This window comes from Podarcis muralis, chromosome 11 (genome assembly GCF_964188315.1).
Source record: "Podarcis muralis chromosome 11, rPodMur119.hap1.1, whole genome shotgun sequence".
NCBI classification, from domain to species: Eukaryota; Metazoa; Chordata; class Lepidosauria; order Squamata; family Lacertidae; genus Podarcis; species Podarcis muralis.
In genome coordinates, this window is record NC_135665.1 from 13,001,984 (window position 1) to 13,023,717 (window position 21,734).

Sequence of the window (21,734 nt, forward strand, 5' to 3'; positions counted from 1 at the left end):
CGGATCTTCAACCATTCCCCTCCTTTCCTGTCATCCCTAACCCAGATCTGTTCCAGAGGTTTGAAGGATCCTTCGGAACAGCATGGAAGGTGGCACAAGATCACCACTGAAGATCGCCTTAGTCCCCATTCCTCTGGTGGAAGGCTCCACCAAATGAGATAATTTTCAGTCGGCAGAGGGGCACTGCTTGGATGCAAAACATTCATTTAAAATGAATGAATGAATGAATTGGTCTCCCATTCTGGACTCTGGGCATACAATTCTCTTTGTGCCGCCATGTCAATGCTCATAAATAAGAAAACGGGCGCATAGGAAGAGAAAGTTCTTAAATTCAACTGCATTACAGTATCGAAGGTCATCAACGCATTTAATAAACTAAATAAACCACTTTTATTTGTATGATTTATTGATATTCTCCAACTCGCATTTATATTAACAAGCAAGAGAGCTTCTCATCATTTACCTACCAGTGCATAGCAAATTTCAAGAGATAAACTGGAAACCAGTTAAGCAGTTCCTGTTACTAAGACAGGCTGCAGATTGCAATGGTGCGCTTCACGTAACCCAAACGTGCTTTGCAAAGGCACAGTTTATTATGGTAAAACATGGCAGAATGGAAATGAGAATTTCCACATTTACAGTGTATTTTTTTCTTTTTACAACATCTTACAAATTAATCAAATATTTATGTGCTGCTTTGTTAGATAGTCCATGTGATGGATTTACAGCCTAGAACTACAATGTATATGTAGCTACATTATAATACAATTCAGGGAATATTTATATTACAGAATGTATGAAATGTATGGCTATGAAATGTTTGGACCAGTATTTATCAACATATCAAAGCATACAAATCCCAATCCCAATAAAATATTACAAAGCATAATGTAAACGGTTAAGTTATATAGGCATTCTTTTCAAAGATCCAAATGCTACAATAAAAAACCCATATAAAATGTAACAAAACATAAATTACATTTCAAAATCTGTACATGATTCATCTCACAAAAAAAGCATCAAACATGTATCCACACATTCTATACAATATTGCTTATTTTGGTCTTTAAAGATCTACAATCTCTAAAAAAGTTCTTTTTAAAAAGAAAAACAAAGGAGGGTATGCGTTTTTCTAGCACCTTTTTAACTAAATTCAAAATGAGTTTAAAATTCTTATTGATCAACACGATCAATAATATGTGCTAATGTATTTCTGAGCCCTTTATCAAGATTTGACCACAACAGGCAAAGGAGGTTGGCTTATTCAGTTAGTGCAAAGCCTACCAGGTCACTTCTTCTGGTTAGAAAAAATATATTTGCTGCTAAAACATGTTATACTTCCATTCCTTTATAATGGAAATCAATTCACTTCTTCAGCGGGGTGTGTGTGTGTGCAATGCTCAGTCACTAAGATATACCAGTCATTCTGCTTTCTTACCTGAACTTCAGCTATATTTCAAATTTGGAAGAATATTCTTACCTGTCTCTTCTTACCTATATTTGAATAACCCCCCTGCAAATCAATTCTATCAAAAAGACAAAGATTCTGTTTGTAGGGTGTCCCTTATACCTTGAGCACTTTTCCACATGCAGAACAACCCTGTGTGTTATTGTTGACCAACTCTCTCTCTCTTTTTTTTTTTGGTTACTGATTTTACCAGAATTCCTTTAAAAAAAAATTACAATCAGAGTTCAAGATATACATGATGTGCAATGCATTTCCACTTTCTGTTGCACAGCAACAGTATATTATAAAAGCAGCCTCCCTGCAAAAACTGCAATCAACCCTAGATTCAGAAACAGCAATTCCCAATCTTCATATTTTGCATACATCTGCCAGAAAGAAAAATCCTTTAAACATGATATGTCATTATTGTTGCCTCTCAGGTGGTTTTGGATTATAGTGTGTGTAAAAGTCCAAAGGGGGGGGGGGGGACATTGATTATGCAAGTCAAAAGGACAACAGTCCCCAGTGGACTGAAGACGTGCCCCATTTCGTCTTTGTAGTAAGGCAACACCTCTAGGCTTCTGTCTGGAATTCTGCCTCGTCCATCTGAAGAGTGTCATTATCACCCAATAATTCTGTTTCGGGCACTGAGCCCTCTTCCTCCTCCTCTTCCTGGACCAGACTCTGAGCAACATCTTCTGCGGCGTGAGCATCATCTGCACCTTCAGACAGCAGAGCAGCCCTGTCCGCCACCGAGGCATTGGAGGGAGCGGTTGTTACGTATCCCGTGCTTGTGGAACCACTGCCGCTGTGATGGGATCCTGGTTTTGGAATCATCTGAGGAGCGATCTGCTGAGGAGCCATGTGCATTGGGATCTGCACGGGATAAAAATTGGGCAAATACGCTCCGTAGGCCGGCATCGGTTGGTAACCATTGACGGGAATGTAGAGTTGAGGTGGTGGAACCATCGGCCGTATCTGTCCTTTCATTGGGATGAACTGTGGCTGAGGGAAAGCTTGAGCTTTCTGTTTTGGTCCAACGTACCTAGTGTTGCTGACATTGCTAACGGGGCTTGTGCTGAGGGAACTGGTTTGTGTGGTGTTGCTCGCCCCAGACGTTTGTGCTGAGCTGTTGTAATTCGACAAGTTCCCCCAGGTTCTCAGCCTATTGTGGATGTCTTTGAATCTTGGCCTTCGGTTGGGAAATTCGTTCCAACATTCCAACATCAGCGAGTACATCCACGCAGGGCAGTCGTCGGGACACGGCAAAAACTGCCTGTTTCTTATCATCTCGATGACATCTTGGTTGGAATAGCCACAGTAAGGCTGCAGGCCGTAGCTGAAGATCTCCCACAACACCACTCCGTAGGACCAGATGTCAGAATCAATGGAAAACTTGCCATACATGATTGCCTCGGGGGACATCCACCGTATAGGCAGCGGAGCGTTCCCCATGAGTTTGTAGTAGTCAGCAGAATAGACTTCCCTGAAAAGTCCCAAGTCGGATATTCTCACACTGAGTTTGTCAAACACCAATACATTTCTAGTGGCTAAATCTTTGTGGACGACGTGATGGCTCGACAGGTATTCCATCCCTGCCGCTATCTGAGTCACAATGTGGAAAAAATCTGCTGGCTCCAATGTGGACTTCACGGTCTTGTCGTCATCAGTGCTGCCGACGTCAGAATGAGGGGATCTCATAACCAAAAACTCATGCAGGTCGCTATGGGAACAGTAGCTAAAAATCATACTGATGGGCTGCTCTTTTGTCACTATTCCCAGTAAGCAAACGATATTTGGGTGCTGTAACCTTGACCTCATCATCGCTTCATGTTTAAATTCTTCCCGGAGGGCTAAGTCGGCTTTATCCTTGAGGGTTTTGATGGCAACTGTCTGCGTCTGCTCGCCTGGCGTTGTACCAAACAGGTGACCCTTATAAACTTTCCCAAACTTCTCCTCGCCCAGCTCCTCCATGAACCTCACCGTGGAGAGACTGATCTCTTTCAGCTTAGTCTGAAAATAAAACATACCCAAAATCATTCTCTTAATGGTTTCATTCTAAATCAAAGGAAAATGTTTATTTTTGAAGAAACATTCACAAACTTTTTATTGATAATAAGCAGCTAAATAGTTTGAGGATCTATACAACTGTGTAACATGCAGAAAACAGCATTTTTAGAGAAATCAAAGACTGGAACTGAGGGAAGTCGGGGGTGGGGGGGTGGGTTCTGTGGAGGGAGGGAGGAAAAATGGGGGGGGGGGGAATAAGGATGATATGTTTCCGGATAATATGTTTTGTTTTAATTTTGAATAAAAAAGTTATTTAAAAAATCAAAGGAAAATGTTGCAAATTATTAGGTGGTTCTCACAAGAAGAAAGCTATGGATCAAAGTTTAAATTCAGCTTATGTTTATACTCAAAGGGATCTCATTTGTTTTACAAACTCACATCCAGGACAAAATATTTCATGTCTGCGTATTTCAATAGTCTTAAAGCAGCAAGTAAAAGAAAGTGCCATGCGTTGATCAACAGGATCATCTCAGTGGCTTATGATTTTCCTCATGTTCTAGAAAGTGTTACCTTTTAACACAATTGCCTTTTTGCTGACCCTAAAAGTCACAGGAACTGGCATCATTTCCACCTCAATATCTCATAACTGAAGATTTTCAGTTCACTGGGCATGCGAATGGCTTGTGGAAACAGGCTTGAGTCCAATGATGGTTGTGTGCTATCTGAAAATTACCGTGCACACGGGTGGGGAACTTGGATTTCACTAATCCCACTCCCAACTTAATCTAGCCTGTTATGTCCCCAAGAAAGCTGTTTCTGATTTTTGAGGGAGCCTCTGGAACCGTGGAGGATAAAAGCTGGGGAACCTGCAGCCCACTAGATCAGGCTTCCTCAAACTCGGCCCTCCAGATGTTTTCAGCCTACAACTCCCATGATCCCTAGCTAGCAGGACCAGTGGTCAGGGATGATGGGAATTGTAGTCTCAAAACAGGAAAGGTTGAGGAAACCTGCTCTAAGGTAAAGGTAAAGGGACCCCTGACCATTAGGTCCAGTCGTGGCCGACACTGGGGTTGCGGCGCTCATCCCGCTTTATTGGCCGAGGGAGCCGGCGTACAGCTTCCGGGTCATGTGGCCAGCATGACTAAGCCGCTTCTGGCGAACCAGAGCAGCACACGGAAACGCCGTTTACCTTCCCGCCGGAGCGGTCCCTATTTATCTACTTGCACTTTGATGTGCTTTTGAACTGCTAGGTTGGCAGGAGCAGGGACCGAGCAATAGGAGCTCACCCCGTCACGGGGATTCAAACCGCCAACCTACTGATCGGCAAGTCCTAGGCTCTGTGGTTTAACCCACAGCGCCACCCGCGTCCCTATGAAGCCTGCTCTAGATATTGTCAAACTACAACTCCCTTCATCACTGAAAATTGGCCATGCTGGGACTGTTGTACCACCTTAAGGACCCATCTCTGGTCTAAGATACGGCATTGAGGGCTGCAGATGGTAGGGGAGGATTGGCAAAAATTGAGTTTCTTGCCTTGTGCAAGGAGATGCTTCCTGTCACTGTAAAGCTACCACTGGATAAAACCTGGTGTCTTTTTTTTCTTGTTTAAACAGTACCTGTTTGTGCTGATTAATGAGAGGCATTTCCATATCCTGGCTAGGAGATGCCATCAGCTGGCGACGCTGCGGAGTAGTAGCAGATGTCTTCTGCTTGTTCCTGCACATACACACCAAGAAGAAAAGGCAGGCAATAACCAAAGGAATTGCTATGCTGGGTACCAGGATGTAGAGGATCCCCATCTTGCTGTTGTCACGTGGACCTGTTTAGGTTTTGAAAAATATCACATTTTCAGAAGGAGCCTTAAACATTCACACGTAATGGAAATAAGTGCATGCACACAACCGGCACCAAAAGATTAAACTTCAGCACATGCCCCCGCACATGGAAACCCAATGGTAAACCCAATAATAATATTGCATTAATTGCCAACAGATTTCAAATTCCTAAGAATAAGGGGCGAATACGATCCAGGAGAAGTTGATATGCAAAATAAATACAAGCTTCGTGGATCCAACCACTGGTCACTGGTCTCACTGGTCATGCATAGATAACTCTCTAGAACTGAACTTTCTGAATACACAAATAACAATGCTTTACAGCCATAACTTGGAAGTCAAACGGAATCCGTTCCAGAAGTCCGTTTGACTTCCAAAACATTCGGAAACCAAAGCACAGCTTCTGATTGGCTGCAGCATATTCCTACAGCCAATTGGAAGCCGCGGAAGCCCCGTTGGACATTCAGGTTCCAAAGAACGTTCACAAACCAGAACACTCACTTCTGGGTTTGTGGCATTCAGGAGCCAAAACGTTTGAGTACCAAGGCGTTTGGGATCCAAGATATGACTGCATTTCTGTTGGAAAGGATGCAATCCTATGGCACTTACCTGGGAATAGGTCCAACTGAATACATTGGGGTTTCCTTCCAAGGAAACACACCAAGATGGTGCCACATTTTCAGGGTGTGGCCCAACAATCACTCATATGGGCCACTTCTAATAAGGCACACCAGCCTTGCTATAAGCCTGCAAACTTTTTTACTAGTATATTTGGGGTAGCCAACCTTTTCCCATCAGCCCACTGCATTTCTATACTGGGCATGGAGAAGGGGGCTTTCTTCCCCTCATGGCCTGCTTTGTCCCTTAGAGACAGCCCCCTCACTTGCCTATGGCCCCAGGTGAGTTCTTAAATAAAAAAGGTAAAAGGTAAAGGACCCCTGGACAGTTAAGTCCAGTCAAAGGCGACTATGGGGCTGCGACGCTTATCTCGCTTTCAGGCCAAGGGAGCTGGTATTTGTCCACAGACAGCTTTCTGGGTTATGTGGCCAGCAGGACTAAACTGCTTCTGGTGCAATGGGACACTGTGATGGAAACCAGAGCACACGGAAATGCCATTTACCTTCCCGCCACAGCAGTACCTATTTATCTACTTGCACTGGTGTGCTTTTGAGCTGCTAGGTTGGCAGGAGTACAATGGGAGCTCACTCCATTGCGGGGATTCGAACCGCCGACCTTCTGATCGGCAAGCCCAAGAGGCTCAGTGATATAGGGCTCTGATGCACATAGAATTCATGCTCCCAGAAGAGTTGCTTCATTCATTCACATCAGCATATCCAGAGAGACAATCACATTGGAATGAATAAGGCAGAATTCAGAGTATCCCCAGCAAATATTCATAGATAAAATAAACAAATGTTTCAACTAGCAATTATATATTTGCACAGTTAAATTTTATATGGCCTTTGCCCTCCTATGTAACTTTCCAGTTGGATCACTTACTGACTAATTTCCAACTAAATTATAATAAAATTAATTCAAGGTCTGAAGTAAGAAGTGCTCTTTAGGAAAAATCTATAAAACCAACAGGACCTTGACTAATATATGTGTTCAGCAGAGTCATGCAACAGTCTAGTTTTAATATTTATAGCCTACTTATATGTAAGAACCATAAAAGCAGTTCACAGGAAAACGCAACAGGACAAAAATGCAAAGTTAAAAACAACAAATCAGTAACAATAAAATGGAAGCAATTAATATATTAATACAAGATTAATAAACCAGGGAGAAGTAGTATTCAACAACATGATCCCATTGGGATTTTTGCTTTGTTTTGTTTTAACTATTTATTTTGTGCTTTTATGATGTATTTCTATCTTGTGAACTGCCGCAAGATCTTAGGATAAAGGACAATATATCAATTTAATAAATAATAATAATTTCCCAGCTGTCATCTGAAGTAGTACCACCCAGGAAGGACTCTTGCATCCTTTTGCTGAGTGTGAAGCTCTGTCCTTTAGGACCATTTAGTGTGACACAATAATGAATTACTGACACATGTACAAAGCATTCATTTGCATGTTGAAATTTTAGGCTATGCTCCCAAACTCTCAGATATGAAATTTGGCACACTACAGAGAACGTTTTCTGAAGAGGGTTTATAGTGAAAACTATCAATCACAACCTAGTTCGCACATTATGTTAAACCATAGTTAAATCATAGTTTAATGCTACAAAAATGGGTCTTCTTTCTTCCATGCCCTCTCTCCTCCCCTCTGTTACTTGCTGAAGAGAGGGGAGTGGGAAAATCTGCTTCTTAGTTTTGACTGGCCAGTGTTTCTTATTATATCTGCACTGCAACTCTGGTCAGTCATAAACCACAGTTTGAGCCTGGTTTTTCAATAAACCGTTGCTTAAACTAAAAATTGCCCTTGTCAGATGTAGCAACCAACTGCAATTAGTTTAAAAATGGACGCAGGTGCTCTCAATCCATTCCTTGCAGCTGTGATTGAGGAGCAAGGAGTGCACAAGCCCAAGGAACATTGAAGATGATTCCTGTAAAAAAGCTAAAGCTAAAGGACCCCTGGATGCTTAAGACCAGTCAAAGGTAACTATGGGGTTGTGGCGCTCATCTCGCTTTCAGGCCAAGGGAGCCGGCGTTTGTCAACAAACAGGTTTCCGGGTCATGTGGCCAGCATGACTAATCCACTTCTGGCACAACAGAACACCATGATGGAAACCAGAGCGCATGGAAATGCCGTTCGCCTTCCCATCACAGTGGTACCTATTTATCTACTTGTACTGGCATGCTTTCGAAGTGCTAGGTTGGCAGAAGCTGGGACAGAGCAACGGGAGCTCACCCCATTGTGGGGATTCAAGCTGCCAACCTTCTGATCAGCAAGTGCAAGAGGCTTTGTGGTTTAGACCACAGCGACCTATATCCTGTACATTACAAGTACAATCTACATAATCATGCCCAAGGACTCCTAAGCGATATGGGCCTTCCTTTCAAACATGCTGACAAACATTCACGAAATGATAGGTAAGATCATTAGATAAACTGCAAACCTGAAAGATTAGTCTTGCTTTCCTCAAACCCAAGAACAGCAGCAGTACAGGCCATATATTGCATGCACTTACTGGTAAATCCCCCTGGCTTCAGTGTTGGCAAACAAACAATGCATTAATACAAAATGGTGCAACAAAAAGGCCTTTGATTTGCTTTACAACTATTTTTTTCTACAAACACTCTAGAAGCAGGGAAGAAAAATAATACATACTACAAGAAGGTACTTCACACAGTTCCATGCGTACGTTTTTGTTTTGCGTAAAACACCAGGGACCTTCCATCTGGCTTCCAGGATTGCGACAGTATGCGTGGCCCCCTCCAAGTTCTGGAAACTCTGTGCTTGACAAGTGATGGGGATGAGGATGCTGAGAGTCCCAATATTGGCAATGGTGGCCTGACTTTGTGACACTGATGGTGCCTCTATAATCTGCTCCAGAGCCATTGTAACACTGATGATCTGCAAGAAGTAGTTTGGGGGAAGTTGATTAACACAAAGCAATCCTCCCTTTGCAAAACAGTTTCCTATGTCTAGTAAATCTGTTGTTTTGCTGACCTCTATGTCAGGAAAAGGCAAACTCCCACTGTGATGCAGTGCAGAAATGTATGCATCATCACTTCTTAGCAAACTCATCTGCTTCAACATGACTTAAGCCTCTTTTTCATGGAAAAAGCTTCACCTAAGATTAACTAACTGATCCAAAAGTGAAAGATGACTGAAAAGGCTTACTCTTGCAATAACAAACAAGAATAACCCAATATGTATGACTTTCCCATCAGCTAGACTATGCTATATGAATAAATTAATATATGAAACGTGGACCACTTTTAAATGCTCCAACTCCTCGAAAAATTCCATCAATGGAAATTTAATGATTATTTAGCTAAATTTGTTAAGCTAAACTAACTGGAAATAGCTTCCAGATACTTAATGGGCTTAGGATTGTATTTATGTTAATTGATAAAATAATATGTTTAATACAAGAAGGAGAAGATTTAAAGATGTTAATGTTTAATTTAAAGTGTATCAAAATTGGGATTTCGAAAACCATTATAAGGATATGCAATGAAATTCAACTAAGGGGAAACAAGGAAGTCGTTTTACAAAGAAAATAACTGTTATTTTCAATAGGTTTATGATTTATGTTTGTTATGTTTTGTTTGTTTTGTGTTTTTGTTTGTCGTTGATATTGTAAAAACTAATCAAATTTTTGCAAAAAAACACACACACAAAAAACCATTCCATCAACGGTGCCTCCAGAAAATTTACACATCACTTGGGAGACAGGTGAACCAATGCCAGTGTACTGGAAGAAGCAAAGATCGCCAGTGCCGAAGCAACGATTCTTCAACATCAACTTCTTTGGACTGATCATGTTGTGCGGATGCCTGATTATCATCTTCCAAAGCTACTACTCTATTCTGAACTTAAAAATGGAAAGTGTAATGCTGGTGGTCAACAAAAGAGGTTTACAGACTCTCTCAAGGCAAATCTTTAAAAATGTAGTATAAACACAACTGGGAAACACTGGCCTGCGAGCGCTCCAATTGGAGAACGGCCTTTACCAAAGGTGTCATTGTCTTTGAAGATGCTCAAACTCAGTATGAAACGGAGAAAAATGCTAAGAGGAAGGGACATTTGGCAAACCCTCACCGTGATCAACTGCTGCCCCAAAACCTATGTCCCCACTGTGGAAGGATGTGTGGATCCAGAACCGGCCTCCACAGTCACTTACGGATTCACTGTTTAAACTGTGTTTATGGAAGACAATCTTACTCGACTACAAGTGATCACCAAAGAAGAAAAAGATGAATAAAGCAGCAATTCAGAAACCAAATAGGTCACGGCATGAAGGCCAACAAACCAATATCTGAACCACACAACTCCCACCAAAATTTGCACCCCATCGTTAAACTGCTGTTCCCCACCCACTGCTTAGCTTCCTCTACTCCTTTTTAAAAATTCTTTTCCTTGTTCTTTCCCTGCAACTTTCTAATCCTCAGCCCTGTTCTTTATTTTTATCCTGTATCTGGTTTTGCTTCACTTCCATAAACACAACTGTACCAGTTTCATAATATTTATGTATCCCATTAAAAATTGCTCCAGTTGCACAAGGTGATCTGTACTGGCCTGCTGCCTCAGGCGTGTCATTTTGTGGGTAGAGAAATTCCCTTTCCAGAGATGTCAATGCTTCCCTTTTCCAGCAGACTTATTCCGCTGTGGATTCTTAACACCTCAAGCACTTCACAACAGCACAAAGGTTGTGCCATAGCACTGTGTATACATTGCATCTTACTGAAAACAATAAAGCTGGAAAAGGTTAGTATACAGGAGGGCAGCCTCTTCTAACAGGGAGGTCTGGCAGTATCTGAGGTGCCTGGGGCAGAATCTGCATTCCTCTGGCAACAACCCTTTACATCATACAGAGAGAAGCTGGAGAAGAATGATTTGACATCTGCTGTTCCTCTTTCTCACCAGCGCACTTCACTCCCCTTCCAAGTACGCCCCAAGCAGCCGAGAAAGAGAGAACATGAAATTCAGCACATCGCTTTTGCTTTGCAGAGGAATGCACATTTAAAGCATTACAATGGAACGAAACAACTCTTGCTAATTCTGCAAGAGAGATTTAGGATTTCTCTTGCAAAAAGACTGCATTGAAATGCAGTTCTTCTCTTGTATTCCTCTATTGTTTTACAGTCGGTGTTAGATCCTTTCAGATCAGAGCAGAAAGACAGGATGCCAAATCTAGGTATGTTTTTCATCAGGGAAAACTTCACCATCCATCTTGCCTCCTTTGCCCAATCCAATGCATTGCTTTTTGGATGCCTAACTGTTTGCTCTCAAAGCTTAAGCAAAGCTTACTTGCTAATTTAGACCTGAAAAGCAAAAGAGGGGCAGCCAATATTATCCTACCACCAGTAGCTGAAAGATCTTAAAAATGTAAAAACAGGACACCAACAAAACTGTCCCATTAGTGCAAGTATGTCTGCCTGCACAATGGGACTTCCTCTCCCATCCTTCTCTGCCCTCACCAATCTTTTCCAGGCATTTGAGAATTCCCAGAACAAAATGGCGGATGGGGCGGGGATGGGAATCCAAGAGGGAAAGGAAAGCTCTTCTTGCAGAAGTCCTTGCACTAACGGGACAACATGATTAGATACAACCCATACTTCGTAGCACAGTAGTAAAATGTACTTGGCCCAGAAGTCTAAACAATGTCATGTATCTTGTGAAACATTAAAGGTAGAGTGAGGAAGCGAGGGCCCAAGGGCCACATAGCTACTTTCATGCAAGCTTCGGCCTAGTTTCAAGCCTCTTGACAGCTTTTCCCTCTCACTTTTTCCTATAATTTTTATTAATTTTTTTGTTTTACATTTTAGAATACTCATTTAAACAACCTTAAAATATCAGTGACTTCCCTTCTTCTCTTTCCATTGCTTTGAGTATCTCAAGGTCATGCCAAGCCAGGAGAAATAAATTCCTGTGCTCAGCGATCTGCGCTCTCTCTCTCTCTCTCTTACTTTCATTTGTACCTCGTGTGTCTTAAGTCGTTTTCGGAAGTTTTGTAACAAGCCTTTGCCTTTTAGTAAAAGTTTTTCTTTTGGACCTTTGACTCTGCATGCTCTTTCTGTTTATTTACTGCAAGACACTGTCCGTCAGGATCATCTAGTCCAACCCCCTGCAATGCAGGAATATGCAGCTGTTCCTTACGGGGTTTGAACCTGCAACCTTGGCATCATGAGACCACATTCTAACCAACTGAGCTTCCCAGGCTGCAATGGGTAATTTAATATGTTAATTAACTCATTCATCCCTTTTAAACCCAATGCTTAAATGTATAAAGCCAATTATTTGATTTTGATAGGTAAAGGTAAAGGGACCCCTGACCATTAGGTCCAGTCGTGGCCGACTCTGGGGTTGCAGCGCTCATCTCGCTTTATTGGCTGAGGGAACCGGCGTACAGCTTCCGGGTCATGTGGCCAGCATGACTAAGCCGCTTCTGGCAAACCAGAGCAGCGCACAGAAATGCCGTTTACCTTCCCGCCGGAGTGGTACCTATTTATCTACTTGCACTTTGACGTGCTTTCAAACTGCTAGGTTGGTAGGAGCAGGGACCGAAGAATGAGAGCTCACCCCATCGCGGGGATTCGAACCGCCGACCTTCTGATCGGCAAGTCCTAGGCTCTGTGGTTTAACCCACAGCGCCACCCGCGTCCCTGTTGATTTTGATACATTTGCAGAAAAGAAAAAGCAAGAAGATAACTTACACCTGTTGAGCCGATCTACAGGTATTCCAATCCTTATGCAGTTGGCAGCCTCCAGGGTTTCTGGCAGTGGCAGGTCTTCACATTTGGGTGGCTGGAGTTGCATCAGAATGAGCGGATTAGATCTAGCAATGTTGTATTCCTGCCTACAGAGGTCATTCTCCAGAACTTCACACTCATCCCGACAGAGCTCCCTTGGCTTAGGTGTCCGAGCGCGCTCGTCGCAGAGAGGAAACACAAAGTGGCAGAAAGATGGGATGGCAAACTGGGAGCACTGATCCGATAAATGGGTGGATGTGCCAATCATGGTAAATGCAGCTGGAGATAAAGGCAAGGCAAACATTAAGATACTTAGTTCAGGCAAAAAACAAGACACAACACATTATGATTGATCTCCCACAACTGAAACAACTTCAAAGCAGGCTACCAAATTAAAAGCATTAATAAAAGAACTGAGAACATACTATGCTAGATACATAGGCATCTTGTGTGTGTAACCAAAGTAGATATTTTGACATTGTCGCATTCACAGAGTACAAGAGGACTCATCTGCGCTGCATATTCCAGACTGATTTCTCTCTCAGATGCAGAATTTTCAAAACTTTCATAATCACGAATATTCCCAGAGTTCTTGGGTGCGTGAGGTGGTGCTCAAAGCAGTATAATCTGGTTCATGTTGTTACACAGCCCTTTGCAACGGCCGAGTGTGTCTGATCGCACCTATATTGTGGTGTATATAATATGATCACCCTGAGTTTCACAATGTTAGTCGCTTAAAAAAGCACCCACCAACAGACCACCCACCCCTCAGCAATTTCTCCTTTCCCCTATGTTTGGGAGGTACAGTGGAACCTCAATTTTTGAGCGTCTCGGAAGCTGAATGCTTTGGAACCCGAATGCTGAAAACCTGGAAATAATTGCTTCTGTTTTCAAATGCGGCTCGGGAGTCGAATGGCTTCCACTGCGTGTTTTTCCATTTTCTCAATGGAAATTGCCGACAGTCCTTCGTGCCTCGGTTGTTGAACATTTCGGAAGTATATGTTCCAGTCTTCTGGAACAGATTACGTTCGACAACTTAGGTTCCACTGTATCTGGTCAGCCACCTCTGCATTTTGAGGCACCTTCGCATTGTCTTCCTTTGATGAGTGACCATCTGATGCGGCTCTCGACAGATCAGGATTGTGAAAGGAAAGCTTCACATTATCTTCCTGGTTCCAAGCAGAGATGCTCAAACCTGTCTGGAAGTCGCACCCTGTATTCTGCCATCAAATCCCAGATGTGCTGGGGTTAGAGGTACTCACTGAGTGATGAGATAAAGCCCACAATGAACATGATCAAAGACATGTTGTTCCACAGTATAGCCTCACATGTTTCACTGCTGAGCGCTGGCACAGGAAGCGAGTCCCATGACTAAGCCCCAGTGAGGTCTGCCTCAACTCATGCTTTGTTTTGTTTTTAAATCACTATGCTGGATAAATGTATAACATACATTTTTCCACTCCTGAAGCTGAAACACGCACAGCACAATTTGGAAAGGAAAAAAAAAAAACCACTGGATGGAAATGTAACAATACATTTTTGGCTGATACACAAGCTAAGTAGAAAATAATATTGAAAAGTTCAATTGCATTGTTCGTCATAGGTTGTATGTCAGGCATAGGCAAACGGCGACCCTCCAGATGTTTTGGAACTACAATTCCCATCATCCCTAGCTAACAGGACCAGTGGTCAGGGATGATGGGAATTGTAGTCTCAAAACATCTGGAGAGCCGGAGTTTGCCTATGCCTGTTGTATGTCATAATCACAGAGTTGAAACTGCCCCTCTCCCGGCTTTTCCAGCAACTGCTGCTTAAATGCTGACATTTATCACTTGAATTTTCTTCGATATTTAAAAGTTAGGGAAATAAAAGACGTATCACAGGTGTGATACATGAAACAGGTCCCACCTACATATAGGTAGATTTCCACCTTCCCAGTTGTTCTATAGCTTTCAGCTCATGACAAATCTGCATGTCCTGCCAATGCAAATTGTGACAAGCAAGGAAATGACAGAATAATGAAATTACTTAGTGCCCCAAGAAATTGCCACCTTCCCTTCCTAATGCGTAGGCTGTTCCTTCCCATTGGCACAGTTCACACTACATGCTCATCATAATATATTCATTTGTTTGGCCTTTTACTCAAAAGCTGGGCTCACACCATAACCATAAAGCCCATTTGAAGCATATTCTGTCCCTCAAAGAATTATGGGCACTGTAGTTTGTTAATGGTTGCTGGGAATGGTCACTCTGTGAGGGGAAAACTACAGTGCCCAGAATTCTTTGAGGGAAAGTGTGTGTTCTAAAGTTACAGCGTGTACATTGCCTAGGACTAGAAATGCTCGTTTCAAATACACTGTCAATTTTAAACTGGTTATCAGATCTTACACAAAAGCACATACAAGCACGTGTGTGTACTTACTGAACACACACACAGAGGTGCTCACACACTATTACAAACACATCTCAAATCAAAATCAAATCAAATATCTTTAATACAGTCAATGACCAGCAAGCAATTTATGAAATAAAATATGACATTATAAGTAATATTGTGCTACAGGTAACAGTGGAAATATGGCCAAATCACAGAATTGGTGCTTATGTTTATGACCCGGTTTCGACTTTTAAGGTTTTAAGGATTCAATTCAAATGTCACTACTGTTTATTATCGTTCCTTCGATGTTTACAATTTGAACTCCATTGGTTATCAGATCTTACACAAAAGCACATACAAGCACGTGTGTGTACTTACTGAACACACACAGAGGTGCTCACACACTATTACAAACACATCTCTGCATGTGAAGGCAGCTCTCTGGCAGGCAGCTATGCTGCAGAGCAGGAAAAAGCCTTCTGCCCCACTCTCAAAATGGAACAAAATGGAAACTAATTCTCCCTTGGGTAATTTCATAGAATCTTAAGAGTTGGAAGGGACGCCAACAAGAGTCATCTACTCCAGCCCCCCTGCAATGCAGGACTCTCAGCTAAAGCATCCATGACAGATGGCCATTGAACCTCTGTTTAAAAACCCCCAAGGAAGGAGTCTTGTGGGAGTCAGTTCCATTGCCGGACAGCTCTTACTGTCAGAATGTTTTGCCAGATGTTTAGTGGGAATCTTCTTTCTTGCAACTTGAAGCCATTGGTTCGAGTCCTACCCCCCAGAGCAGGAGAGAACAAGCTTGCTCCCTCCTCCATGTGACAACCCTTAAGATATTTGAAGATGGCTATCATATCTCCTCTTTTCCAGGCTGAACATCCCCAGCTTCTTCAAGCACTCCTCGTAAGGCTTAGCATCCAGACCCTTGATCATCTTGGTTGCCCTCCTCTGCACACGTTCCAGCTTGTCAACATCCTTCTTAAATTGCGGTGCCCAGAACTGGACACAGTATTCCAAGTGTGGTCTGACTAAGGCAGAATAGAGTGGTACTATCACAGGGGTACATCTGGTTACGTTTTTCTGGGTTACAAACAGTTTTAACCTGGAAGTGAGTGTTCCAAGCTCTTGGAGGCCTCGCCACTAGCCGCAGCCAAGCCTGGACATCCGCTGGGCCTGTGGAGGCTCTGCAACTGGGCTCCAGCCGCGAGAGCTCTCGGAGGCCTTCACAACTGCCTGGAGCCAGGCCCCGACATCCGCAGGATGCCCAGCAGGTCACACCCCAGCCCCAAAGTTAGGTAAGGAACACTTACCCAATGAAGACCAAGAAAACAAAAGTGCGCCTGGGCTGAAAAGCCCTTTACCAACCCTTGCCCCACCCCCAGCCGTAGCAAGATGGGTGGCACCTAGTCAGGTAAGCCCACCTACCCTGTGAGGGGGAGTGGAAAATTTTGGGATTCTGCAAGGGATTTGTTTATGTGTGTCTGCCCTGTGCCTTTGACTCTTCTTTGCTCCTTCGTTTGGGGGACTTCTGGGGGACTCTGCCTTCTGCCATTGTTTTGGGATCGTGTGGGGCTTGGGGTTCAGCTACTGGTTGACTGTGTGACTGCAGAAATGGATAAAATGGATAAAAATGATGCAAACAATCATCAGTGCGTGTAAGAAAAAAATAAGTTAATTTTTTCATCTACAGTTCTGTCTTATTTATTTTATAGTACAGTACATTGATTATTGCCTTCATTTTATGGATCAATGGTCTCGTTAGACAGTAAAATTCGTGTTAAATTGCTGTTTTAGGGGGTGTTTTCCATCGTCTGGAACGGATCAATCCACTTTTCCATTACTTTCAATAGGAAAGTGCGCTTCAGGTTAAGAACAGACTTCCGGAACCAATTAAGTACTTAACCTGAAGTACCACTGTACTCCCCTTGATCTCTAGACACTAGACTTCTATTGATCCAGCAGACCACTCCTGTTCAGAATTCCAGCTATCCAGGCATGCCTGCCTTCTTTCAGAATACTTTTCTTTCTTTCTTTCTTTCTTTCTTTCTTTCTTTCTTTCTTTCTTTCTTTCTCTCTCTCTCTCTCTCTCTCTCTCTCTCTCTCTCTCTCTGGTAATTGGTGGGCTTAAAGTGAGTCTGTTTGGTCTAACTAGCAGCTCTCTCGTTAATCATCCTATTGCCTTATCCACATCATGTTCCTACACTCTTAGAATAACCCTTGAACTCAGTGGCAAAGATAGTACTGATTACTTTTCTTGGTTGGGCAGAGATTTTTCCAAGAAGCTGAGTAACTGAACAGAGCAATTCCCAAGATTGCCATACCGGAGTATCACACGGAGCTTGTATTCAGAATTTTGGGCTAGGACCAGGTTAAGTGAAAAGTGTGAGTGCACCAGAAGAAACCTGATATTTGCTAATGACTTTGGTAAGCTGCACTAAAGATTATAATGAATTACCAAAGGACTTCAAACAATGGCAAAGCATCCTTGAACAGGCCGGCCTTTAAAAAGAATGCAGATAAGAAGGCGGCCAAGATAAGTAAAGATCGCGGGCCCACTACAAAAGGAATACTTGGAAGGGAACATAAAATAGTTGAGGAATTTTCATATTTGGGATAACTGCTGCCAGAGAATTTTCCTCTTTAGCAACCCTGGATCAAATTTGCTTGCTTGCTTGCTTCTATTCCTTTGCCGCTTTTTATTCAAATAAATCCCAAAGTGCCTTACATAAAAATAACATAATGGAACATCGCGAATACAGCATAAATTGTATAGAATGCTTAAGAAATCCTCAGTAAAACAATCCCAAATACTGTAAAACAATTTCCATCTATGTAACACTATTAACAAAACAACTAAAAAATAAGCTGAACATCACAGTTACACCAAAAATCATATTACAGGACTCACAAAGTACGACAGCATTCATATCTATAAAACAATATTAACGAAATTAACAAAATAGCAACAAAACAAACAAACAAACAAACACAAATGGTTCACATCAGGAATCAACAGAAGGAATCCCTGTCAATAAAAACATTGAGACTTAACTGCCTACATGTGGGCAGTCTCGGGTCATACCTGAACACACCTATTTCATCATGTGATCACATATGCAAATGTGAGTTTACAATGCAGTCAACAAACAATTTCTGAAAGTGCAACCACAATTTGGTCACCTGCTACAATCGCGTATCCGTATACTGCTCATCAGTTTACATTTTACAGTTTTCTACACCTCCAGGACAAGTTTACCAAAAAAAATCCCTAAAGCTGGTTAAAGTGAAAAGATTTGTACACTTACCCTATGATAATCTACAGGAGTTGCCAGTTGCTAAGTAAGAACCGCAATACAGTGGTACCTCGGGTTAAGTACTTAATTCGTTCCGGAGGTCCATTCTTAACCTGAAACTGTTCTTAACCTGAAGCACCACTTTAGCTAATGGGGCCTCCCGCTGTTGCCGCGCCGCCGGAGCACAATTTCTGTTCTCATCCTGAAGCAAAGTTCTTAACCCGAGGTAATATTTCTGGGTTAGCAGAGTCTGTAACCTGAAGCATATGTAACCGGAGGTACCACTGTACCTCTTTCCATATGAACCTACCCAGTCCCTGAGATCATCTTCTAAGGCCCTCCTTCATGTGCCTCCTCCTCAAGAGGTCCGGAGGGTGGCAACACAAGAACGGGGCCTTCTCTGCAGTGGGTCCCCCTCTGTGGAACGCTCTCCCCAGGGAAGTTCGCCTGGCGCCTTCATTACACACCTTTAGGTGCCAAGCAAAAGTGTTCCTCTTTAACCAGGCCTTTGGCTGGTCCGATTTACATCCTATGCCCTTTTAACATGTGTTTTTCAGGAAGGGGGGCTATTGAGTTGTTTTTATTTTTATTATGTATTTTGTGGTTTTCTATTTTGATTTTATTCTGTGAGCTGCCCTAAGACCCCCAGGTATAGGGTGGTATAATAATAATAATAATAATAATAATAATAATAATAATAATAATAATAATTTGTGCAGTGGAAATGGAAGATGTCTAGAGAGCTAAACAGATGGGGCATATGAATGAGAAACGTTACAGAGATAATCCCATGCAGTTATTTCCGTAATCTTCTGGACGGTGCAGTCATAGCTGTGCCAGCTGTACAAGGAAAAGCACCAGAGAATGAACCAGCTGTGGTGGGTACGATGGGAGGGTGGCCTTCAATGGGCCCCAATGTCTTGGATAGAGAGAGGCTGGATGCTGGAAAGCAGCATATCACAACCGAGACTCAGAGCTGTCCTTGTAGAAAAATGCACGGTGCTATTTTTTGGCCAGGAATAACTCGGTGCACCCTGTTACAAGTCAGAAAAGTAGATCCGGTGGTTCAGAAGGTTCACAGCTCAATACAAACTAGTTCTCTCATGTTTTGTATCCCCTGTAAGAGATGCTTGGATATGGAATCTCCTTGCTCACTACTGGCTGATGTCTGAACTTGTTTGCAAAACATCTGGATCTGTATATGCACTGGGCAGATTAAGCAAGATATTTTTTTTCCACCAATTGCCTAGCAAATAATTCTTTTTATTAGATGACAAAACAAAGTACAGGCATTGAAGTGGAATATAGCACTCCCGTGGAAATTGGGTGCATGAAGATGGAGTTTTAGCAATATATGGCAATGCACACAAGTTCTTTCCAGTGCAAAGCAGCTGATTCCAATACTGGCTTCCCTAAACAATGGTAATAGATTTGCCCATGGCTCCTCTTAGAAGTACAGGAACCCATGGCAGGAAAAAGACAAAAGCACAGCCTGTGTCTCCCCTTTCTTTGCAAAAAAAGAAAGATATTTCAGAAATGTTTCACACTTTACACTGAAGAGTTTTACTACCACCGTGCTTGAAGCAGTCTTTTAAAATTAATTTTCCTGTTTGGACTGCAGATGTCACTATTTTCCATTCCCATAGCTACATGCTTCAGTGGCTTAAAGTGAAAACTAATGTACGGTAACTGTTACAAATGTAGATTTCCTTTTCTTTTTTCCTTCTAAAAAAAAGAACTGCCAGAAAACTGATTTTTTCTAGAACAAAAATATCTTTGTTCAAGTTCCCCCATTCTAAGATTTGCCACCTTCAGTCTGATTCTCATGCTTTTACATTGAACAGACTTTATAGTGAACTACTCATTGACCCAAAATATCTGGCGCAACGATAGGAGGGAACTTCTATACTTTCAAAACAATGTATAATAAAGAACTGACTCAATATTACAAGTGTCCCAAATGTGCAAACTTTCAGGATCCCCATGCCTTCAAAAGTGTTCTCCAAGGGGGCAAGGGGACCATCAGGTAATAAGGTAAAAGTTAAAGGACCCCTGGATGGTTAAGTCCAGTCAAAGGTGACTATGGGGTTGTGGCGCTCATCTTGCTTTCAGGCCGAGGGAGCCAGCGTTTGTCCACAGACAGCTCTCCGGGTCATATGGCCAGCAGGACTAAACTGCTTCTTGCACAACGGAACAGAAACCAGAGCACACGGAAACACTGTTTACCTTCCCAGCGCAGCGGTACCCATGTATCTACTTGCACTGGCCTGCTTTCGAACTGCTAGGTTGGCAGGAGATGGGACAGAGCAATGGGAGCTCACCCCATTGCATGGATTCGAACCGGCGACCTTCTGATCGGCAAGCCCAAGAGGCTCAGTGGTTTAGTCCACAGCGCCATCTGTGTCCCGAACAAACAACCACACAATCACTGATAGGTCCACCTGCCATTGTGAGGCTCAAAGCAATGAAGATGATGCCTCCCCAGCTGTTGCCATTGGCTGTGGGTTTCTTGTGATGTCACAAAAGCACTTGGCAACTGAGTGGATATAAAGGCAGGCCAAGGGGAAAACCCTTTTCTGTTTCCAGCAGGACACACCTGGCAATGGATGTGACCTTCAACATTGCCCAGGTTTCTTCCACTTGGAAGAGGCAAACTGGTGAATGGAGGAGCACGGTTCTCTGGATTATGGCTTATTACAAGCCCCGATAACTATGCACACTGAATCACTGGACCCTTTGTATGTAACTGCAGAGTTGTCTGAAAAATCACTGGCGTACAACAGGAGCCTGAGCCTTTGCTGTGAAAACCTATTAAATAAAAGCAAATATTCACCCTACGTAAAACTCTGAATAGGAGCACAGAAGTACAGGAGCTGACTGGTACTTCGTCTCCCGGGTTTCAGACAGAAGATTTTTCAGCTCTAGCTTGGGATGCTGGGAATTGGACCTGGAACTTGGTATATGCCAAACGTGAGCTCTATCACAGAGTCCCAGGCAGAGTTCCCCAACTTATCGCCCTCCAGATGTTTTAGATTCCAATTTTATCAGACTCGGCCACGTGGTCAGAGAAGATGGAAGTTTTGAGGTTTGAGTCCCAAACATCTGGTGGACATAAGGCTGGGGAAGGTGCTTGCTGGAAGAGATCCACCATAGCAAGCATTTTATTTTTTGCAGTAGACTACAGAGGGTATATACAAATAGATAAAAACAAAACAAAAGGTTGCATAGTGAGTCCCAGTGATGACAGGTATTTGATTCCAAATACTACTCAGGTATGTAACTGCTTTGCAAGAGCATTGAATTAGCCGCAGGGAGGTTAAATAACATTGTATTATTATTATTATTATTATTATTATTATTATTATTATTATTAATTATTAGGTAAAGGTAAAGGACCCCT

General features: G+C 42.6%; 1 protein-coding gene across 1 annotated transcript in view; it reads right to left on the reverse strand.

Annotated features, from left to right (window-relative positions):
- Positions 1-388: 388 nt before the first annotated feature.
- The window catches only part of ROR2 (receptor tyrosine kinase like orphan receptor 2), a 160,444-nt gene continuing 139,098 nt past the window's right edge, over positions 389-21,734 (reverse strand). The window contains exons 6-9 of the mRNA XM_028749204.2: positions 12,626-12,940; positions 8,571-8,816; positions 5,074-5,276; positions 389-3,460 (exon numbers count right to left, since the gene is read on the reverse strand). Coding sequence (XP_028605037.2) covers positions 2,021-3,460; positions 5,074-5,276; positions 8,571-8,816; positions 12,626-12,940 — 2,204 coding nt within the window. The 3' untranslated portion in view covers positions 389-2,020. The remainder of the gene's footprint in view (positions 3,461-5,073; positions 5,277-8,570; positions 8,817-12,625; positions 12,941-21,734) is intronic.